Source organism: Panthera pardus, unplaced genomic scaffold (genome assembly GCF_024362965.1).
Source record: "Panthera pardus isolate Hobbes unplaced genomic scaffold, ASM2436296v1 HiC_scaffold_6, whole genome shotgun sequence".
NCBI classification, from domain to species: domain Eukaryota; kingdom Metazoa; phylum Chordata; class Mammalia; order Carnivora; family Felidae; genus Panthera; species Panthera pardus.
In genome coordinates, this window is record NW_026526991.1 from 98,822,409 (window position 1) to 98,845,474 (window position 23,066).

General features: G+C 50.3%; 1 protein-coding gene across 1 annotated transcript; it reads left to right on the forward strand.

Annotated features, from left to right (window-relative positions):
- The first annotated feature begins 287 nt into the window (after positions 1-287).
- FOXJ2 (forkhead box J2) lies at positions 288-22,193 on the forward strand. The gene is made up of 11 exons (XM_019464594.2): positions 288-1,400; positions 7,713-8,059; positions 9,591-9,665; positions 10,964-11,032; positions 11,216-11,356; positions 11,799-11,994; positions 15,608-16,009; positions 16,390-16,491; positions 17,319-17,528; positions 18,162-18,260; positions 19,418-22,193. Exons 2-11 carry the CDS (start codon positions 7,727-7,729, stop codon positions 19,504-19,506), a joined length of 1,716 nt encoding a protein of 571 aa, XP_019320139.2. The 5' UTR covers positions 288-1,400; positions 7,713-7,726; the 3' UTR covers positions 19,507-22,193.
- The last annotated feature ends 873 nt before the right edge of the window (positions 22,194-23,066 follow it).

Here is a 23,066-nt window from a genome sequence, read left to right on the forward strand (position 1 = left end):
CCCGCTGGAGAGAGCAGGGGGCCGCCGTCCCGCGCCGGGGCCCGGCGGCCGGGCGGCCGGAGGTGAGCGAGCGGCGGCGCGGCCCCCGGGGCGGCGGGCCGCGCGCAGCTCTCCCCTGCGCGGCGCACCCCGGCGGCGCTGCCCGCGGCTCGGCGCCGCCCGCTCCTCCTTAACCCGCGCCGGGAGGCGGCGGCGGCGGCGGCCGGGCGGGCGGGGGAGGGGGAGGGGCGCGGAGCGCGGCGCGGAGGCCGGGGAGGAGCCGGGGCCTGCAGCGGAGCCGAGCCGAGCCCGAGCCCGAGCCGAGCCCTGACACTGTCCGTCCGCCTTCAGGCTCCCCGGGAGCCCGGACTGGCCGCAGCCCGAGAGGTGGCAGCGCCGGGGGCCTCACGCGCCGGAGGGAGCGGACCGGACGGGACGGGACTAGAGGAGGCGCTGCCGCCACAGTGGCCGGGGACCGGCGACGGGAGCCGCGGCCTCCCGGACCCTGCTGCCCAGGCCAGCTCAGGGAGAGCGGGGAGTAGGAAAACCCCACCCTCGGGGGCACCCCCGGAGCGGAGGCGGGAGCGGGGACGGGGAGCAGCCTCTCTCCTGGCCGGAGGGAAGACCCTCACCACTTGGGCGAGGCAAGGGAGAGACCCCTGGAGGGGAGACTCTCTCCTTCGTAGGGGCGAGGAAAACCCCCATCCTGGCCCGGGGATAGACCTCCAGAAGTAGAAAGGGGTGATCTTACTAAAGGAAGCAGACCGAGTGAGACCGCCCCAGCGTGCCTCCACCCCTCCAAACGCACACTCTCAGCAGTTCAGGACTTTTCGAGGCGAAGAGAAAAGGGGGAAATGCCTGTGGAGTAGGCGCCCTGCATCCTATCCAGTACTCACGGGGGAGAGGAGTCCTTGCATTCAGAAGCGGGGGACCCTCCAGGGACAGAAGAGGAGTCGGCTTTCAGCCTTTCAGGAGAGGGGAAGAACTGTCCCCTCAACTTCCTTGTACCTAGACAGTGGAACAGGGCAGAGCCCCTCCGCTCAGATCTCCAGCAGACACAAGGAGCCCTCCACTCCCGAAGGATCCACTTTGGGGGGGAGGGGGACTCCCCCAAGGGGGAGGAGACAACTCCTGGTTGGGAGAGGCTCCTCCCCTCCTCCCCAGGGGAACAGGCAGGGTGTGGGGGGTGTGCCACCTTCCCCAGGTAGGACCTCCTTCTCCCCCTCCCCCTCCCCCTCCTCCCTCCGCTCCTCACCTTCAGGGGACCCGGTTCCCCTCCCCAGCTTGGGATGCTCAGCCAAGTACCGGAAGAGCCACCGAGGATGACACGCTTCATCTGCCTTTGAAGAGGGGAGTCCCTCCAACCCCAAACTCCAGTACCAGGTGGTTCCCTCCCTTTGCTGGGGGAACCTTGGAGACAGGTTAGTGCTCTCTTTCACCTTCTCTGTCCTCTTTAGGTACTAGTGGGTGTAGGGGCTGAGCTGGTGGCTCGTGGGTTTCACTGCTGGGGAAGGTAGAGTAATAACTCCGAGAATCCTCAGGGCAATGTGTTCTGAGGAAGCTCTGGGATTCAAACTGACATCTTGCCGCCCAGGCTCTGGGAAATGGGCTTCTTTAGCGTTTGAGGACTAGACGGATGGGAGTCATTTGAGGTCCCTGGCGAAATGTACGTTTTCATGCTGACGGCAGAGGAAGATCAGCAAACACCTGCATTTTCACAACGCCATCCATACGGTGTAATAATGATGGACACATCCCAACCGGACTCCTATACCCTCCTCCGTTTGGGGGCTTTTTTCACCCCAGAGTGGGCCCTCCCCAAAGTCATCGTGGCATCCCAGAGCCTGAACCTGACTAGCCTCCATTGGCATTGCATTTTCTTACCTTGGAACCCTGCCTCAGCTTAATGTCCAGCAGAGTGTTTTCTCCCACCCCTGTGGTTACCGTCTCCTGGACAAGATGATCAGCCTGTCCCCACTCACCCTTCCTAGACACCAGGAGGCCTTCTCTTGTGACATTCCCATTCCTGGATGGAATAAAATCTTCTGGCAATAAACTCCAAAGGGAAAAGGGACAGCCCGCATGTCCCAAGGCAAGAAGAAAGGGTGTAGGGAAGTCTAACTCCTGGGTTGAAGTTCCTCCCTGGGGCTGGCCCCGTACCACTGCCCCTGTGCCCTCCGCAGCTCCTGCCCTACACTGACAGGTCCTCAGGAAAAGGTAGATCCCGGATAGGAAGAGAGGGGTGCTGCTGCCTAGCCTCCTTCCACTCTTCCATCCGAATCAGTTGACCACCAGGGAGATTTGACCTCTGATGAGTTTTCTTTCAGAAGAGCACCTAACAGCTTCATCTTGCCCCTTCCTGTTTCTTGTTCGGTTCCGTGTCTCTGGAAGCTTATATTGTTTTCTCTCACGAGACATGAGCAGGAATCATCAAAGCCCAGACTCTTCAGAAAAGGCAGGAGAACTGTGCCAGGAAATCCCAATAGCAGAACCGGAGGGGGGCGCTGCGATCAGCAGTATGTCTTTCAGCCCGGGGTCGCTAGCTTTCCTGTTGTGCCATTTGTATCTACCTCATCATCTGCAGGCACCTCACAGCCAAACCAAGTGGGAGGCTTCATCCTACGTGATTTTGGTGTTTTCTTCTTCTTTCTCTGTCTGAGCCGTGGGGGGCTGCCTGAGTCCCTAAATGCACGTACTTGGTCCTGGAAGCTACCGGCTAGTCGTGTATGAGGCAGGGTTACGATCCGGCTTTCTACGGCTGTGCTATAGAAGGGTGTGCACGTGTTTCTTAATTCAGGTGAATGTGGCTCCTCTGTGTTTCGAGTGGTTACGTGTGTGTGGAGACAGTTACGCATGTACTTTTCACACGAAACCTCCAATCACCCAGAATCCTATGTTTCTGGTAGGCCTCTAGAAGCAGGTGCTCCTGTGCAAGGACCTAGAGAAGGTGCTGGTCAGGATGCTCTGCTTGGAGAAAAGGCTCGGCCTGCCCTGGCCGGTGGGAACCCTCATGAATGGCTGCATGAAAGTCATCTCCTGCGGCAGGGCAGCTCAGGGTCAGCCTGGGGGCCACTTCTTCTAGAACTAGCTGGAGAGTTTAATTCCTTTTTTTTTTTTTAATGTTTATTTATTTTTGACAGAGAGAGACAGAGCATGAGCGGGGGAGGGGCAGAGAGCGAGAGGGAGACACAGAATCGGAAGCAGGCTCCAGGCTCCGTGCTGTCAGCACAGAGCCCGATGCGGGGCTCGAACTCATGGACGGTGAACTCATGACCTGAGCCGAAGTCGGACGCTCAACCGACTGAGCCACCCAGGCGCCCCGAGTTTAATTTCTGATGTCGCTGGTCTCAAAAGCATGAGGATCCTTGGCTCTCAACTCTAGGACTCCCTCCCCCACCTCTTGAAAAGAGCCGACTGTGGTGTAATAGCAGCTTATTTCTTTACAAAGTGCTTTCCCAGACACTGGAATGCAACCTGTCGAATGGCTCAGGGCAAACCACGTCCCAGAACTACCAGGTGTCCCACCACCGCACCGTGTAACGGCCCAGCCGGGACTGGGTTTCCCTAATTCTCCCTGCCTCTGTGGAATCCGTTAGAAGCAGATGGCTGTGGGCCTGGATTTAGCTACGATTCGGAAAGGGCCGTTTTCCAGATCGTGTCTTTTACGACGAGACCTGGTTCTTGCTGAAAAACAAGAGATGATACGCCCTCATTCCTTCATCTTCGGAGTTTACTTCGTCCTGGCCTCGGTCAGCACTGGGGTGACACGATCCCCCAAGGAAAAGTTTGGGGTTCTGACATCCCGAAAGCTACTGCAAGCTCAGCGCAGGTTTTGTAAACCGTGGCGGGCTTTGCTGCTTCCAGTCTTACCTCTCTGGTCTGTTTTCTAGTTTCTAATTTCTAATATTCTCTCCCCTCCTGCCCCATTAAAAAAAAAAAAATAGCTATACTTACATAACACATGCTAAATACTTTGAAAATATCAACTCGAGGCTATCGTCACAACAACCCTATGTAGGTGCAGTTATCATCTCTATTTTATAGAAGAAGAAACTGCAACACAGAGAGGTTAAGTAACTTGCCTGCGCTGGCACAGCCAGTGGGTTGTGGAGCCAGGCTTGAAACCCAGGCGGCCTGGCTGGTAATTGGTAATGTGGTAAACTTAACCACTGCTCTGTTAGTTTTGGCATTCTGTACGTGGCAGGGAGTTATCGCTCCTTAATGCCTGACCTGGCACCATACAGGGAACAATTATTGGCCTTTCAGATAAAGCGGGAAGAAAACCGTGCCTCTTATTTGGGATCTTACATGTCTCATCCAGGATCAGTCTTCCTCTCCAACAGAGTGTCTTTCGGTTTTTCTCAGCCTTTCCCCCAGTACTGTAGTCTTCCTTAGAGGTCCTGTGGATCTGATGGAGCCTGCCCTCTGGCTGCCTTTCCCAGTTTCTATGGGTATTTCCTTTCAGTCTTCCAGCACGCAGAGAAGAATGTAGCCTGACTCAGGTTCTGCCCAAGCCCAGTGGCAGGAGGCCCACCTGGAGAGAGAGGTCTGGGTAATTAGGTTGGTCGGACTGAGACATGGAAGTACCTCTTGTTTGCTTTTCTAATAATAGCCTTGAACATTAGCCTCGTGCCATTATTTTGGGGAGCATGGAATGCGTGGCAGCCACCAGCTCCTTAAGCTTCATTCACTTCCCTCCAGGGAGGAAGCTTTGGCAGTGTTTATGACTCCATCCCTTTTATTGAAGGGGGAAACCGAGGCATCAGGACTTCAGGGAGCAAGGGGTGGTTCGGGACATTTAGTGTTGGTGAGTCAGTGTCAAGGTGGGGAATAGAACCGAGGAACCTCAGTCTCTGAGATCCTATGCATTAGGCTGCCCTTCAAGAATGGGGAAGTGGCGAGGGCAAGGAAGTCAGATGGGTAAAGGGAGAATGGTGCGAAAAGATCAGAAGGACCTTTTGCTGCAAGCGTCTTGTAACTGGTAAGGTTAAGATATATTTTGAGCGCTGGGTGGTATCTGGAGGGCTGACCGGGAGGCTGCTGCCGAGAGGTTAAATTTAACCTCTCCTAACCTGCTTGCCGGGTTGTGGAGAGGGCAGGGCACAGAACAACTAGCAAAAGGCTGAGAGTGCTTCCCCTTCTGGAATTCACGGTGATCGGCATGTGCCACAGGGGTTCTGTAAACCACTTGAAATTTACTCTGTAGATTGTCCCTGTCCAACGTGGGGAGACTTTCAGATGAAGCATCCTGGAAGTCTTCTGTGTTCTTAAGATGAGGTTTCCTAGGGATCTTGAGCAAGAGATAATGGGGGATTCTTTACAGGCCTCCCCCCACCCCCAACCTTTCTGGGGAGGATCCAGGGGAACTCTGGTCCTTGAGAACCTGCTGATTGTCATGTTACTGTTCAGCTGGGAAAACCCAGCTGTAGGACCGATTATTGCCCCAGGTGCCCTGCTTTATCCCAGATGTTACTGAGTTTTGACTTACTAATGTGCTAGGAGGTCTGACCCTTCCTGGAATGATTAGATGTCCCTATCAGTTCCCAAGTTTCCATGATTTTTTTTTTAATGTTTATTTATTTATTTTGAGAGAGAGAGGGAGGGGGAGAGAGAGAGAGAATCCCAAGCAGGCTGTACACTGTCCATGCCAAGCTCCATGCGGGGCTCGATCTCATGAATCATGAGATCATGACCTGAGCTGAAATCAAGAGTTAGATGCTCGAACCGGCTGAGCCGCCGAGGTTTCCATGATTTTAAGGCCAGATGGTAGCGGTGGGCTGAAAAGGAGGATGGTGGGGAGAGAAGCTGAGGGTGAAGGGGAAGCCCCTTCATGATGCTATTTATAAACATAGCCTTTTTTTTTTTTCCTTCCTCCTGTCAACAGTTCTTGGGTTTCAACTGGGTCTCTTGCTGCTCAGTCCCCTGAGGCACTAAGGTGTTTCCCTCAGCGTTGTGGAGTGGGTGTGTCGCTGGTGAGGCCCACAGCACGGGGGACATGTGTGTACATGCAAAGATCGTGTGGGCGGGGACCTGGGGGGTGGGGTGGGGAAGAGGGACACGAGTGAGAACTCTGACCCTGAGGAGAAAGGGTGAATCTCAAGGGGAAGGGTCACCGGTCAAAGAGTGAGCTGACGGCCTGAAGGGTGTGTTGGAGTCCGGAGAGAGGGTTCGGCGGTCGTATCTGGGGTTGAGCTTTTTTACCTGCAAAGTGTGTGGATTTGTGTGTGCCATGCTTGTGCATATTATCCGGGTGCGGATTTAGAGATCACATACGCGATGTGTTTCTGCCCAGGATTCTGAATGCTGAGGCGTGCCAGCCCCGGCTCCTCGCGACAGATGCCCTGGTGGGACTGTCAGCAGGGGCACGAGAAAGAAACACCGGCCCTCATCCCCCCGGGCGGTGCAGGCACAAACCCGTCAGGCAGCAAGTGCTCCAGGGGCTTGCCGGCATGGGCCGTAGGGGAGCGCCAAATGGCTACCAAGCGCTTCCTGCCAGCCTTTCTAGACCCTGCAGTACAGGCAGCACCCTGCGTTCTTCACCTTCCCCCGCGGAGACGTCACTCTAGCTACACCTCTCCGCCAGCAGGAGCGCCCAGGCGGTGTGGGTGGCAGCAGGGTGTGCAAACATCAGGCGTGGGCGGTCTGGCAGCGCCAGGAGTTTGCACGGAGGTGCAGCGAGCGTGTGTGTGTGCGCCTGGCTGGGAAGGAAGGAGAGAGGAGGAGGGCGGGAGAAGGGGAGCCAGCTCTTGGCCCTGGAGTGGCTATTTTTAGCCGGGCTATCTGATTGTTACCGGTGTGCACGCAGCCGGGTGTCTCCCGGGCTCCTTGAAGCCCGGCGGGCTGAGAGGTGGGAGGTCCTTGCTGATGCCTTCTTCCTGGTGTTGGTTTGGTGTCTGTGGGCGGGAGCTCGCCAGGGGTAGCCTTAAAGGTGCGAGGGCAGCCCTACTCAGGATCTGTTGCCTCTGTGTGTGACTTTGTGCTCTGCTGGTGATGTACGTTGTGTAGCCGATTGCGATCTCTGGGGACGTGGGCCACCGTTTGCGTGTGTGTTTCGCGTCCAATCTGTCCTTTGCTGGTTGTCATATGCAATTTATGCTTGGGATATAGCTCATGTGCCTCAGGTGCGCATGTGTGGGAATCAACAGGGTGCGTGCTCAAATAGAGCTGACACAAAACATCATTAGCAGTGTCGGTGTGTGCTTCGTTAGTGTGCATTTGTGTTTACTCAGACTGTTTTTCTTTACATGTTCACTTGTGCTATCTATCGGGGATGTTGTATGTAATCAAACAAGTGTCACATGATCGCAGAGTAGACTTTGGCTGATTTTACCTGGTATATGAAGTTTTTGTTTTTGTTTTCTTAATTACATAGTTTAAAATGTTATGTTGCAGGGTTTCAAGTAAGGAGGATGGAGGGAATAGCTCAATTCCGTGGGTGGTTTGATATCTCTCTTAGTCCTGAAGGAAGGGAGGGAGTCCTATTGGCTTGTCCTACGTTAAGATGTAAGGTAAGTACCAATCTGTCATCCGATGGACGATTGGTGATACGTTGTTCGGGGGCTTTGGGAACACTTGGTTGAGGGCCTTCCCATGACAGTCTCCTGTGGGAATTATAGTGCGAAGAAACTCTACTTCCCTGAAAGCGCAAAGATTTGAATATTATTTGCCGCTAGTAAGCAGAGGTTACACTCCCCTATTCTATTTTCCTCTCCCCTTTGTTCTCTTCTGTGCAGAACCCAGAAGTACCATGGCTTCTGACCTAGAGAGTAGCCTCACCTCCATAGACTGGCTCCCCCAGCTGACCCTTCGAGCTACCATTGAGAAGCTTGGGAGTGCCTCCCAGGCTGGGCCTCCAGGTGGCGGCCGCAAGTGCCCGCCGGGCTCACCCACAGATCCTAATGCCACCCTGAGCAAAGACGAGGCAGCTGTCCACCAGGATGGCAAACCACGGTACAGCTATGCCACCCTCATCACCTATGCCATCAACTCCTCTCCTGCCAAGAAGATGACCCTCAGCGAGATTTACCGCTGGATCAGTGACAACTTCCCCTATTACAAGAACGCTGGCATCGGTTGGAAGGTGGGATGGCTTCTGTAGCCTGCGCTTATTTTCAGCCCTTGACAACCTTTTCCTCGACTTTTGTTTCTTCCTATAACCTGGTCCGGTTCGCTCTGACCTGTTTCAGAGATGTGCGAACTTAAAAATCTTATCATTTCCCATCCCCTACTCTTTTTCAGAGTTGAACAACTTTCATAAGGTATATCAGGGGAACTCCAAGGGATACCGAGCTACTGAGTGTAGTTATGAGGACGGCAGGATGGTTGTTGCTCGTCATACCCTCTTATCTTCTGAGTCCTCAAAAAGGAGATTCATTCATTTCACAAATGCTTATTGCCACGCTGCTATGTTCAAGTCACTGTGCAAGGCATGGCATTGCTCCTTCCTACCTAGAGGTAGGAGCCTCATCAGATTTCCAAAGCTTCATTGCACATAATCCTCATCTTTTGAAGAATCGTATGCCAATAATAATAATAATAATAATAATAATAATAATAATAATGTCCTTCACCAACACGTCATCCACCAAGCAAGTCCTAAGAGGATAAGTTGTTTGGCTGGAGCTAAAGGAGGAAGGAAACTCCTCTTCCAGGCAGAGAAGGAAGACTGATGTCCTCAGTCTTTTAGAAGCGCAACTCATCTGCCAATTGTTGAGTAGGACTGGGACTCTAACGCAGTTCTTTCGCTCTGCAAATCACCAGTTAATGTACAAACCAGATGATGAGCTGGAGACTATTAAAGGCGTTCAGGTTTTCCTTTATGGATATGCCCCCGCCACAGACCACAACCCCCAACCTCACCCAGCACACATAGGCAACGTGGCTTCTTTCCTCCAAATGTGAGCATTCTGTGGGCGGTTGAGAAAACAAAAGGTGGACCTGTGCCGTTGTTTTGCTCCTAATTTATGTTTTGTTTTTATTTACATAAACCATTTTCAAGTGTTATTCTTTGACCACGGATAGAATGAATTAAGAAACTGGACAGACGTGATTTCAAAAAGCATTTTTTTTTAATGTTTATTTATTTTTGAGAGAGACAGAGACCGCATGTGAGTGGGTTAGGGGCAGAGAGAGAGGGAGACACAGAATCCGAAGCAGGCTCCAGGCTCCGAGCTGTCTGTACAGAGCCCGACGCGGGGCTCAAACCCGCGAACTGGGAGATCATGACCTGAGCTGAAGTCGGACATTCAACCGACTGAGCCACGCAGGCCCCCCTGGACAGATGTGATTTTGAGGCGTTTATAAACCTATTTTCAGTTGGGTGGAAAGATTGAAAAACTATATAATCAGATTATATACTTCTTTTATATACTGGAAGCACCTGGTGGTCAAGTTTGTAGCCATTACCTCCCATCAGTTTGACTTCTGCATTTTCGTGTCTCATTGCTCTTGCTGTCTAGTAGGTAAGTTCCTCCATCAGTAAAGAGGTGCTCAGTTTGCTTGGTACTTGAACTTTATTGTGTGTTATGTCCTTTGGTGTCCCTCTGTGTCCTATTGGAAAATTTTCTGCTTTACACAATGCTCAAAGCTAACTTGCTTCTCTGTTTCCCTAGAATTCAATTCGGCACAACCTTTCTCTCAACAAGTGTTTCCGGAAGGTGCCCAGACCTCGGGATGACCCTGGGAAGGTGAGACACTCCTGTAAGCATTGAAAGAAGGGGCAGGAAGGAGAGAGGAGTAGTTGACAGCCCAGAGTCCTGTGGCTGTTTTAATTATCCAGAAGAGGAAATCATGTTAATTAGAGAAGCAGCTTTATTTTTTCTCAAAAGAACAGCGTGGCTATCAAGCTTGTGGGCCTCCACTGGCACGAGTGACTAAGAAAGATGCTGAAAGGGGTGCCTGGGTGGCTCAGTCGGTTGAGCGTCCAACTTCGGCTCAGATCATGATCTCACGGTTCATGAGTTTGAGCCCCACGTCGGGCTCTGTGCGGACAGCTGGGAGCCTGGAGCCTGCTTCGGATTCTGTGTCTCCCTCTCTTTCTCTGCCCCTCCCCAGCTTGCGCTCTGTCTCTCCCTCTCTCAAAAATAAATAAACATTAACAAAAAAAAAAAAAAATTAAAAAAAAAAGAAAGATGGTGAAATCTTATTTTTCAATAGACTTATTTATGGTAAAGTTGACTTTAATGCTGTCTTTTTTAATGTGTGGTACTCTTTCTAGATGTAAAAGGTGGACTTCAGAACCTTTGTAGGAACTTTTCTGTACAAAAATCCCATGACTTTTATCTTTAAAGGGGAAAAGAAGGGGAAAAGAGATAGACCAGTTTCTTCATTGGATCGATGTGGACACTAGAGTTCAGGAGAGCCTTGCCTCAGATCACCCAGAAGGGAAGGGTTGTGTCTGGACATTTCCAGCTCTTTGAACTAGATACCAATGTTTTGGCCCTCCAGAACAATCCAGGCCTATGTTTGGACCACTGGGCATACCTCTGACATACTCGTTGGGCTTTTAGGACATATTTACTCCTCAAAAATAGCCAGTTCCCTCAGGATTCTGTGTGATTCTTCAGCACAGAGCCCGACGCGGAGCTCGAACTCACGAACTGCGAGATTGTGACCTGAGCTGAAGTCGGACGCTCAACCGACTGAGCCACCCAGGTGCCCCTCCTTTTTCTTTTCTTTTTTTTTCAAGTTTATTTAATTATTTTGAGACAGAGCGTGAGAGGGAGAGAGAGAATCCCAAGCAGGCTCCACACTGTGAGCGCAGAGCCCAATGCAGGGCTTGAACTCAAAACCCTGAGATCATGACCTGAGGCGAAACCAAGAGTCAGACGCTTAACTGACTGAGCCACCCAGATACCCCTCTCCAGTTATTTTTCTTAATATGACTAATTGTTGGTGAAAATTCTCCTAAGTATCTACTTTACCAAAGGTGAGAATTTCCGTGTGTAATGATTTTGTTTTCTGTGGGGATGGGTTCTCCTTCCAGGGCTCTTACTGGACGATCGACACCTGCCCTGACATCTCCCGGAAGAGAAGACACCCTCCAGATGATGATGTAAGTCCCCACCTCGTGGGGAGGGGCTGCTTCTGCTCCACCTGCTCCTTCCGCATCCTTTCCTGTATCTTCAGTCCTTTTCTATGTTTGGGGCAAAGGAGGAATGCCTGCAGAGGTGAAACCATGGGTCTTGGGAGGATGTTTAGTTTCTACGTATAGATTTTGTTCTTTCACAATCCTTAGCTATCTCAAGACTCGCCAGAACAGGAGGCAAGCAAGAGCCCACGGGGAGGCATTCCAGGGAGTGGAGAAGCCTCACTGCCTTCCGAGGGGAATCCTCAGATGTCACTTCAGAGCCCCACATCTATCACCAGCTATAGCCAGGTAAGAAGTAGAGGTGTCAGGTGCATAGGGATGGGTGGATGGGGGTGGGGGACAGTTGAATGGTTTCATATATCTGCCAGCTCAAAACTATGTATTGGGTATTTGTGATGCAGTAGGAGATAAATTGGGAAGGAAGGGGAAAGCACAAGAGGGAAGCTGAGAGGTAGACGTAACAGAACTTGGAGAATGATCAGGAGGAATAAAGTGGTAAGAAGAGAAGAAGGGGAGCCAGAAGGTTAGGAGAAGGGAAGATGGATGGAACATAAGAAAAGGGCTAGAGGTAATCGTGGTAGGAATAAATGAGACAGAAGGAGAAAGTGATGTTCATTCACTGAAAAGTCAGGAGAGGATGACGACAAGCCAGAGAGCTTGGTGACCATTCAAGGGCTGTTTTGGTCCTTATTTAGGACATGCATCAAGTCTTTCTTACTCCTTTTTGCAGGGCACAGGATCTGTGGATGGCGGAGCAGTGGCAGCCGGGGCTCCAGGCCGAGAAAGTGCTGAGGGTCCCCCTCCCCTGTATAATACCAACCATGACTTCAAGTTCTCCTACTCAGAGATCAATTTTCAGGATCTAAGTTGGTCCTTTCGCAACCTCTACAAATCCATGCTGGAGAAATCTTCCTCCTCTCAGCATGGTGAGTCTGCACTTGGGATGAGAGCATGAACGTCTTCTGCTTATACTTGTACTTCTGAATGGGTGGTGACGTTCTCTTCTCTCCCATCTGTCTTATTTTTTTTTAATGTTTCTTTATTTTTGAGAAAGAGACAGAACATGAGCGGGGGAGGGGCAGAGGGAGAGGGAGACGCAGAATCCGAACCATGCTCCGGGCTCTGAGCTGTCAGCACAGCTGACACAGTTTGTTTATGCGGGGCTTGAACCCACGGACTGTGAGATCATGACCTGAGCTAAAATTGGACGTTTAACTGACTGACCTACCCAGGCACCCCTTTTTAGTTTTTTTTTTTTTTTTTTTTTAATTTTTTTTTTTTCGACGTTTTTAATTTATTTTTGGGACAGAGAGAGACAGAGCATGATCGGGGGAGGGGCAGAGAGAGAGGGAGACACAGAATCGGAAACAGGCTCCAGGCTCTGAGCCATCAGCCCAGAGCCTGACGCGGGGCTCGAACTCACGGACCGCGAGATCGTGACCTGGCTGAAGTCGGACGCTTAACCGACTGCGCCACCCAGGCGCCCCCCCTTTTTAGTTTTTTAAAAAATGTTTATTTTTGAGAGAGAGAGAGCATGCAAGTTGGGAAGGAGCAGAGAGACAGGGAGACAGAAGATCTGAAGCAGGCTCTGTGCTGACAGCAGAGAGCCCCGGGTGGGGCTTGAACTCACCTGAGCTGAAGTCTGATGCTTAACCAACTGAGGCACCCTGGTGTCCCTTTTTCAACTTTTTAATGTCTATTTATTTATTCTGAGAGAGAGAGAGAGAGAGAGAGAGCGCGCGCAAGCACGAGAAGCAGGAGGGACAGAGAGAGAGGGAAAAAGAGAATCTCAAGCAGGCTCTGTGCTGGCAGCACAGAGCCCCACATGGGGCTCGATTTCACGAACTGGGAGATCGTGACCTGAGCCGAAATTAAGAGTTGGACGCTTAATCCGCTGGGCCACCCAGTCGCCCTGGCCTTTTATCTTATTTTTAATACAAGGGGAGGGTGGTCACTGGTCAGGGGAAGCATCTCATAAAATAAAATTATTTGGAGCCCAGCTCTTCTGGCTTAGTTCTGAAGGACAGCCGTTTCAAGAGGCAGGCTAGGTTATTAGCTTCAGAAAGTGAGTTGGAGGGATTCCCCTTTCCAGACGAAGGGCAGTGACTTTATGGCTGAACGCAGGTCATTTAGAGGATGGCCACGAGGGGGCAGCAGTGGTATCCTTACCCTCAGAACTCGTTATATTGTGAGACAATTTTTTAGCATTTTTATATTTATGTTGATTTTTAGTAGGAAAAATTTCAAACATCTGCAAAACTAGAGAAAACTGTATAATAAACCCTTACATTTCCAGCTTTAGCACAGACCAGTTTTAACAGCTACCAATGTATGTTTTTAGTTAATTAATTTATTAAAACATTTTTTTTTAAAGTTTCTTTATTCATTTGAGAGAGAGAGGGGGCACAAGCAGGGGAGGGGCAGAGAGGACAGACAGCATCTGAAGCAGGCTCTGTGCCATCAGCGCAGAACTGTGAGTTCACAGCTGAGATCAAGAGTTGAATGCTTAACCAGCTGAGCCACCCAGGCACCCCTGTTTATTTTTGAGAGCGAGAGAGTGCGCGTGTGTGAGCAAGAGAGAGGCAGAGAGAGAGGGAGGGAGAGAATCCCAAACAGGCTCCATGCTGTCAGCAAGGCTCAAAACCACAAACCATGAGATCATGACCTGAGCCGAAACTAAGAGTCAGACTCTTCACTGACTGAGCACCTAGGCGCCCCTAACAGCTACCAGTATTTTGTTCAGCTTGTTTCATTTACCACCCAGCTTTTTTTTTTTTTAATTGGAGTAATTTAATGAACTTCTCAGACATATCATCCCGCCTATAGATACGATATCAGTATGCATCCTTAATGATGAAGACTTGGTTATTGGGGGAGGGGCAGGAGAGAGGGAGACACAGAATCGGAAGCAGGCTCCAGGCTCTGAGCTGTCAGCACAGAGACCGACGCGGGGCTTGAACTCACGAACCATGGGATCGTGGCCTGAGCCGAAGTCGGACGCTCAACCTACTGAGCCACCCAGGTGGCCCACTGTTAACACAATTAATAATACTTCCTTAATATCAGTCCATACTCAATTTTCCCGCATTACCACAGGAGAGTAATGTAAAGTTTTTACTGGAAGGCTCCTTGAGAGATCATCTGGTCCAGCCCTCTGTGATTCCTGTATGTTTCTGTTTTTTAAAGAAATTAGAGGTGGGGGCCAAGGCTTCAGCTCCAAGATTCTATCCCCCCTTTACCCGAGGGATGAGTCCAAGGCAGATGATTGGTTGATCAGAAGTGGGGAGCAGGGAGGGGCTCTCTGAAATAAAGCGAACAGTGAGATTGAGTAAGGACTACAGTGTTCACTCAAGTTTAATTGTGGCTGAAAACCCTTAGCCTCAGTGTCTACTTCTTTCCTGCCCAGTGTGTGTGAGAAGTTAATCCAGCCTTACTCGACGCCTCACCCAACCCCATTTGTTGATAGTGAACCTGAGATGGTGGTAACAGCAGAAGAGTGTAGACATAGTAAGGAAGAGGAGAGAATAGATGCCCAGTGGCTTTATATTTATTTATTAAAAAAAATTTTTTTAATGTTTGTTTATGCGAGTGGGGAGAGGCAGAGAGAGAAGGAGACACAGAATCGGAAGCAGGCTCCAGGCTCGGAGCTGTCAGCACAGAGCCCGACATAGGGCCTGACCTCATGAACTGTGAGATCGTGACCTGAGCTGAAGTCAGACACTCAACCGACTGAGCCACCGCACCCCAATGGCTTTATTTATGATTTACTATTTTTGGTTAATGCTTATTTATTTTGAGAGAGAGAGAGAGTGGGGCAAGGGCAGAGAGAGAGAGAGGGAGAGAGAGAATCCCAAGCCGGCTCTGCACTGTTAGCGAAGAGCCCGATGCAGGGCCTGAACCCGTGAACCGTGAGATCATGACCTGAGCCAGGATCAGGCGTCAGGCGCTTAACCGACTGAGCCACACAGGTGCCCTATAATTTACTTTTTTTTTTTTTTTTAAATGTTTATTTTTGAGACAGAGACAGAGCATGAACGGGGGAGGGTCAGAGAGAGGGAGACACAGAATCCGAAACAGGCTCCAGACTCTGAGCTGTCAGCACAGAGCCCGAGGCGGGGCTGGAACTCACGGACCGAGAGATCATGACCTGAGCCGAAGTCGGACGCTCAACCGACTGAGCCACCCAGGCGCCCCTATAATTTACTTTTTAAACTCCACCTGATTTCTGACTTCTTTTGAGACCATGGTTCCGGGCCTCCTGCCAGGTCTCCGAAGAATAGCACAAAGAGGCACATGCTGATCTTTTTGCTGAAATTTCAGCAGTTGCCACGCTGTCGAGGCCCTCCCTCTGTCTGTGAAACCTGCAGAGGTGGGGGAGTGGTAGGAGGCAGACGGGGCCCAGGGGACCCTTGCTGTCCCAGAACGCCCTTACCCTTTGAAGCCTGGGGTTTCTGGCCTCCCACCTCCAGCCCGTGGAAATCCCTCTTGGCCGAAAAATGCGTTGCCCCATTGGCTCTCCTGCTTGCTCCCGCCCCGCAGGCTTTTCGTCTCTCCTGGGGGACATGCCGCCCTCCAACAACTACTACATGTACCAGCAGCAGCCGCCGCCACCTCAGCAGCAGCAGCAGCCGCCGCCACAGCCGCCACCCCAACAGTCCCAGCCGCAGCAGCAGCAGCAGGCAACGGCCCAGGGTCCCTCGACTGTCGGGGGCGCGCCCCCGCTGCACACCCCGAGCCCGGATGCTTGTACCCCCCCAGGGGGGAAGCAAGCTGGGGCTGAGGGCTACGGGCCTCCCTCCGTGATGGCCATGCACCCACCCCCACTGCAGCACGGAGGCTACCGCCCGCACCAGCACCACCCGCACGCCCATCCTGCCCAGCCACCGCCTCCGCCGCCACAGCAGGCACCAGGCCAGGCTCCTGTCAATAGTACTGGCTTCGGTGAGTAAGGACGTGCCGGGAGGCCCCGCGGAGGGCCGACTGACCCTCCTCTCCCCCCGGTTCGGACTGTCGCCTGGAGATGCGGTCGGTTCGGAAGTTACGGTTCGCTCCTCTGAGTGAGCCGAAGTTGCCACCTGGGGCTCTGTCTTCTGGAATTCTCGGACCAGCCTCGATTGCTGGACGTAGTCTCCGGCCTGCCCTCGAGGCTGCCCATCCCTAGAGCGCCGGTAGCTCTACCAGTCCTCAGTCTCCAGGGAGGGAGATTGCGAGATGGTGTTTGTGATGTGATTGAGGACCTGGCATGCGGGCGGCCCACCGTCGGCTGGCTGCCGGCTTACCCTTCCCTCCGTTTCTTACCCACTTGCCCGTTCTGTCTCCAGCCTTTCCTCCTGACTGGTGCTGCAATATCGACTCCTTAAAGGAAAGCTTTAAGATGGTGAATCGGCTCAACTGGTCCAGCATTGAACAGTCACAGCTCTCAGGTTAGTGGTGAAAAGGTGGTAACCGGAGGGCAGGGGAAGACAGTGTTAGCAGAAAACCCAGTAGGAACCAGAACCAGAAGGGGAAGTTTGAGGGTGAAGGACTCCACTGCTTCCCCTCCATATTTCATAGGGTGGACGATGCCGATGTTCTTTTCAAAGTAATTTTAATTAATTTTGCCTTAACGCACTCAAAGTATGGCGGTGTTTTTATCCTAACCACTTCTGTCCCCGGAGAGGGAAGGCTGTCAGGAATTCAGAAACCTGGACCACCATTTTGCAGTTTTTTTGTTTGTTTGTTTATTTTACATTTATTTATTTTTGAGACACAGAGTGAGTCACAAGCACAAGTGAGACACAGAGCACAAGTGGGGGAGGGGCAGAGAGAGAAGGAGACACAGAATCTGAAGCAGGCTCCAGGCTCCGAGCAAGCGTCCAGCACAGAGCCCGATGTGGGGCTCGAACCCACGAACCGTGAGATCATGATCTGAGCCGACGGCGGTCATTTAACCGACTGAGCCACCCAGGCGCCCCGCCATTTTGTAGTTTTATCACCGCTTACTACCGGTGTGACTACGGCTAATTCACTCACTCACTTGGAAATTTTCTTTTCTTTACCAGTACGATGGAAGTTATAAGAAGAATTTAGTAAGGAACAACTAGAAGAAGAGTTTGAAAACGTAGAGCCCCAAGAGATGTCAATTACTGCTGGCAATGAGTATAGTCAGTGGTGTTGACTTATGATGTGGCTGGAACAGTGACGGGGGTAGATCCGGTAGGGGCTTGGGGACCTCTGCAGAGGGTAGCATTTCTTGCTTCTCTGTTTGCAGAACTGATGGAGTGTCTGCGACAGGCAGAGCAGAAGAACTGGAGCCTCGACCAGCATCACATTGCCAATCTGTGTGACTCGCTCAACCACTTCCTTACTCAGACTGGTCACGTGCCCCCCCAGGGGGGCTCCCACCGGCCACCAGCCCCTGCCCGTATCGCTGACTCCTGTGCCCTTACCAGCGGCAAGCAAGAGCCAGCCATGAACCCAGGTAGTGAACAAAGCAAGTTGCCAAGGGGGTGGAGCTTGTAATGAGAAGGGGGGGGAGGCAGAGGGCAGAGGGGAATTGAGAAAAACCGTCTGATGGGCGGTGACCCACACTGGGCGGTGGGACTAGTTTGGCTGCTATGCTGACTGACTGAACAGCTCTCGTGTCAGTAAAGTCCTATACGGAAAACCTGTGTGATTCCTTCGTACACCTTAATTTGGGAGACTAGAATTACTTAAGGAAAGGGAAGGGAAAGGGGCCATTCCAAATTTGTGTCTCAGCAACCCCTACCCAAATCATATCAGGTGGAGTTGAGATTCGTTAGTTACGTGAGCTTCAAACCAGTGAAATGAGGGATTCAATGATCATGTTTCTATATTGGGTCATGCTTCTAATAGCTATGATATTTCACAGTTTTAGGGACAATTGGGGTGCCTTTTCACACGGAGTGGGGAAGACTGATAGCTCCTGCAGAAAGCCTTTACGCCTGCTGGAGCTACAGAACAGAGTAGGGAAGGGAGAAGACATTCAGAGGAGGAAGCATTACTCCCTTTCCTTTCTCTATTGGGCCCTCCTTCATTGAGTATAGTGAAGCATATTCAAGTAACTCAAATAATTCTTGTCTTGCTTTGGCAGTGAACTCTTATGTGCACCCACAAGCCCCCCACCTCTACCCTGGCCCGTCACCAATGTACCCAATCCCCACCCAGGACTCAGCAGGATACAATCGCCCAGGTAAGAGCCAGGAAGCTTTTTTCTCCAACAACCCAACGCTGTCTACCTTGACGAGTCGTCTTGTTTTCCTCTGGCACTGAGCCTGCCTTCTCTTTCCTTTTTACCTGCCCCTGCTGGGAGTGGGTGAGCCTTCATGATTTCCAAGGCCAGAGGGCAGGCCCCTTGCTAGGGAGGTACAGGTCCTGGAAGCCTAAGGAAGACTGACTGACTTTATTTATTTATTTCTTAAAGTCTTTTTAAAAATGCTTATTTATTTTTGAGAGAGAGAGACTGAGTGTGAGTGGGGAGAGAGGGAGACACAGAATCCAAAGCAGGCTCCAGGCTCCGAGCTGTCAGCATAGAGCCCGACGCGGGGCTTGAACTCATGAACCATGGGATCATGACCTGAGCCGAAGTCGGATGCCCAACCGACTGAGCCACCCAGGCGCCTCAAGACTGATTTGCTTTAAACGTAACTTGTGCCTGCAATAACAAAAGGAAGTAAAAGCATCCATATAAACAAAAGATGGAGAACATTTATGTCTAGCTTTGGAATCTAGATGGGAGATATGCTCAGGCAGTTAAAATGAACATGTTATACAGATGTACCTGCTTTGTGCCCATGTCTGCATTCCTGTCACCCGGCTTCTAGTATCAGGGGCCTGGGACTGAACTATCTCTGTTGTGGGTGGGGGCGGGGTGGGGGGGGAGTTGAAGGAAGATCGTAACTTGCCATAAATAGTATAAAATTAACTGGTTGTTCACTTTAAATCACTATTATTTTCCCGCCTAACCCCAAGTGTTTTCAGTGTTTCGGGTGACATCTGACACTTTCTTCATGTGTTCCTTATCCGTGTAGTACATATACAAATTTCTGTTCTGTGATTTCATATAACAGTACATTCTGTGCATTTTTTTTTCATTGCTACGTGGTCTTCATAAGTATAATTCTTAGTGCCTGCCTACTATGACATTGCCATGCAACCCTGTTTACTCTGGTTTATTTCCTGAGACCCAGCCGGAGTGGTGGCTAAGCAACGAAAATAACTCTGGGCTGATAAGGACAATAGTTTCTCCAGCCCTTCGTGGAATTATTTGGGGCGGAGCACTGCCTGTCTAGGTTGCGAGAATAGCTTCCCGTCCGCTCTCCTTTTAATTTCTTCCTGTCTTTCCGACAGCACACCATATGGTCCCTCGGCCACCGGTTCCACCTCCTGGTGCCAATGAGGAGATCCCTGATGACTTCGACTGGGACTTGATCACTTAGGGCATCACGGAGTGTGGCCACGAGCCCAAGGCTGGGTGGTGAAGTCTGGCAGTGGGGCAAGAGCAGTCCCAGCCCATCCCTTCCTCCTTGCCTGTATATAGTTATATATTCTCTTTTTTTCTTGCTCTGTCAGAGAAGCCACCGCAAGATGCTGCCGAAGATAACCCCCCCCTTTCCTGCCTCCTTCTTCCTCTTTCTTCTTGTTTTTTTCCCCTAATTCTTTTATTATTATTCTTATTATGGTATTATTATTATTATTATTGTTATTATTATTATTGGTTATATGCTGTTCCCAGTCTCCTGTCCCTACTCCACGGACCATGTCCACCCCTTGCTAATTTAAAATCATCTGGCTGGAAGGGGAGTCCCCGATGGCTGCAGAGAAGGGTTTCCAACTTTGATTTACCTTTGTCTTTGAGAAACTCGATGCTAATCCCACCTTTTGGCCCTAAATCGTTTTCTGTTCCTGTCAGTTCAGTCCAGTCCTAGAGAAGCCACCTTATCGAGTAAAAGGGATCTGAAACACTGCTTGGCAGCCGCAAATTTGCAGGTTTTACTCAATGGTGCTAATTTTGTCCTCCGAGCTCTTCCTTGTCCCTTTATATCTCCAATCCTTCCTTCTGCCGAGCCTCACTCCCCATCAAGGGCAAGAGCGATGGAGGGTGACGATAAAATCCTAGTGGAATAAGAGGTCTGGGGTGGGTCGAGTCAAGTACTGTAGAGGGGCGATAGAATATAAAACAGTCAGAAATTGGGTATATGCTACTAGAAACTTCCATTGGCTCATTCCTAGCCCTCTGTCTATTGGGGATAGATTTGGTCTTGGCCGGAACTCTGCTTCTATGATAGGGACGAGGACAACCATTCAGTCTAGGTTGGGCTTTTAGGAGATGGCTTCAGTTCAACCCTTCTGAGTTTTCAAACATAATTTCCTCTGGAAATCCACTGTGGCTCTTATTTGCATTTACAAATGATCCTTCAATCCCTTTTGCCCATTCGGCAAATTTTATTTTGTCCTCCTCCAGCTGTTTGCTCAGTTCCTTCCCTTTTATTTTCTTCCCCCATTTTCTGGAACTCTCAAGAAAGAAAAGTGAGCCATTCTCACCCTCTTAGTCTCATCCTATGCTAGGACAACATGGGAATCTCTTTCCCGCTGATCATAGCAGAACCGAACCTTTAGTGGTAGTGGTGGGAGGGTGGGGGAAGGAAATAGGAGTCAGCATACACATGGGTAGGGAACATTGCAGTTATTTAACTATGTGGGCAAATAACTTCTCTCCGAATCCAGATCTCTGGGGCTGAAGCTTTTGCGATTAGGCTTTTGAGGGCTGAAGGAGATAGGTTGTGGGGAGTACGTAATCTAGAGGGGAGAGTTTATGAGGATCAAAGGAGACTCCCAGAATAAGGTACGGGGACAACTTCTCTCCAATGAGGAGCGGCCATGAGTTACTGTTGCAAAGTACTTAGTGTGTACTTAATGTTAATTGTTGAATATTAGTTATGAGAGGGAAAAACAATTTTACTTCTGTTTTCATTTCCCTGAATGTTCGCTTTCTGGAAGCTACAGGACAAAATGTAAGGAATGGACAAGGCCACTCTCTCTGTGATTTCTGCTTTTCGTTCACATTCTTTTATTTACCGATGATTTCCAGGAGATCTAGCTTTCCGCTCCTCGGCTTTTCCCCCTCACCCACCCCTCCCTCTCTTTGTAAGGGGGTTATACACGAGAGCTTGTTGAAGAAGGCTGAAGCAAAGGGGCAAGAAAGGGCGGTTAACTAAAGAGCACTTTATTTCTGTGAAGTTCTTTGTAAGAAATGGGGGTATGAGTGGCTTGAATCCCCTGTTGTGTTGGAGGGCAGTCAGTGGGGTTGAAGTATGACATAATATTTCCCATTGGGGAAAGGAGAATTTCTCTTAGAGGGTGGCAAAATGCCTTTGCCCCGTGTTCCTATTCTAGGCATCTGTTCCTTATTCCTTCCAGTCAAGGTGCCTCCTACATACACCCTGCCATCTGTTCTCCCCAAGATTCCCCCTTTACAAGTGATGAGTGATGATCACTTCTCTTTTCTAAGCCCCTTTTCTACTCAGATCCACACAGGATCTGCGAGGGTAGACTAAATTGTACATGTAAATGTTCCTTGTTTATAATTCATCTGTGTCTTCTGAAAACTAGTCTCATTAAGGCTCTGGCGGGCAGCTGGAGTAACTGAAATTTGGGACTAGGGCTGAAGATCGGCTCTCAGACCTCCTGAGATTTTTAGCTCCCTTCTATTAAACTCAGCCTTGCTAAATGGCACAGGACAAAGCTGACCCTCTTTGGGCCTCAGTTTCCCCTCCCCTCCATGAAATGGAAAGAATACTACTTTTTTTGGAGAGTCCGGCATTGCTGGGCTCGAAGTATAGTTGTTGTTGTATTGGGTGATGTGTGCAAAACCGCAGGAGCTCACTGCCTACAAGAGGAAATAGGGGAGAAATTTGGAGGAGAGGGACAGAAGGAGCAGTTGCTTGATATAGGTCCACCCATCCTTGCTTTCCTCTCTTCAACCCCCATGTTTCTGGTTTGGTGAGTCCTTCATACCACCCATAATGCTTTGCATTGGTGCAGGCTGGCAAGGGGGTGTTTGGTCTCACAAGTTGTTGTTGTTTTTTGCATGCTTTCTTAATAAAAAAAAAAAAAAAAAAAAAAAGGAAGACGAATGTTGACGCTTTTATCTTACTGGTGCCGGTCTCAAATGTCTTTTGGCCAGGGTAGGAAGGGAGAAAAGCGAAAACATTTGTTTTCAGCTGGCCATGTAGCCCTCCCCGCCCTCCCACCACTGGGTTTGATTGGTTGATTTTGAAATTTTTTGGTAAGATTCAGGGGGAAAGAAGAATCAAAAAACATGCTTTTATTTTTTTTTTTATTACTTTTTTTAATGTTTTTTAAATTTATTTTTGAGACAGAGAGAGAGCACGAGCAGGGGAGGGGCAGAGAGAGAGGGAGACACAGAATCGGAAGCAGGCTCCAGGCTCTGAGCTGTCAGCACAGAGCCTGACGCGGGGCTCAAACTCCCGGACCGTGAGATTGTGACCTGAGCCGAAGTCAGTCACTTAACCGACCGAGCCACCCAGGCGCCCCACAAAAAACATGCTTTTAATACTGCTTTTTAAAAATGCTATTAAATATAGTAAAATCTTGTTGGGAGAGGCAGTCACCCCTTGTAGCTTGGTGTGTGAACTAAGCCACCTTGCCTGTGTTCTGGGACATTTCAAAGATTAGAGGGAGGAGCTGGCTCTCCATGTGAGACTTCCTGTCAGTACTTACAGGTACTTACCGGGTTTTTCATAAGAAACGAGGGAATTCCAGTTGTAGGATTTTTTTTTTCAGACTACATTTCCAAGGATTGGAACTCTCAAAAGGAACCCAGAAATAGCAACTATTGAATATAACTGTGCCATTCCACCCTAATATCCTATATACTAAATGCAGGAGTTTGGGAATTCTACCCGCGGTCTCGTGAAATATGTTGGGACTTCCTGAAGCCTAGCTAATTGCTGTTAGAGCAAGCCTATAGCAACCC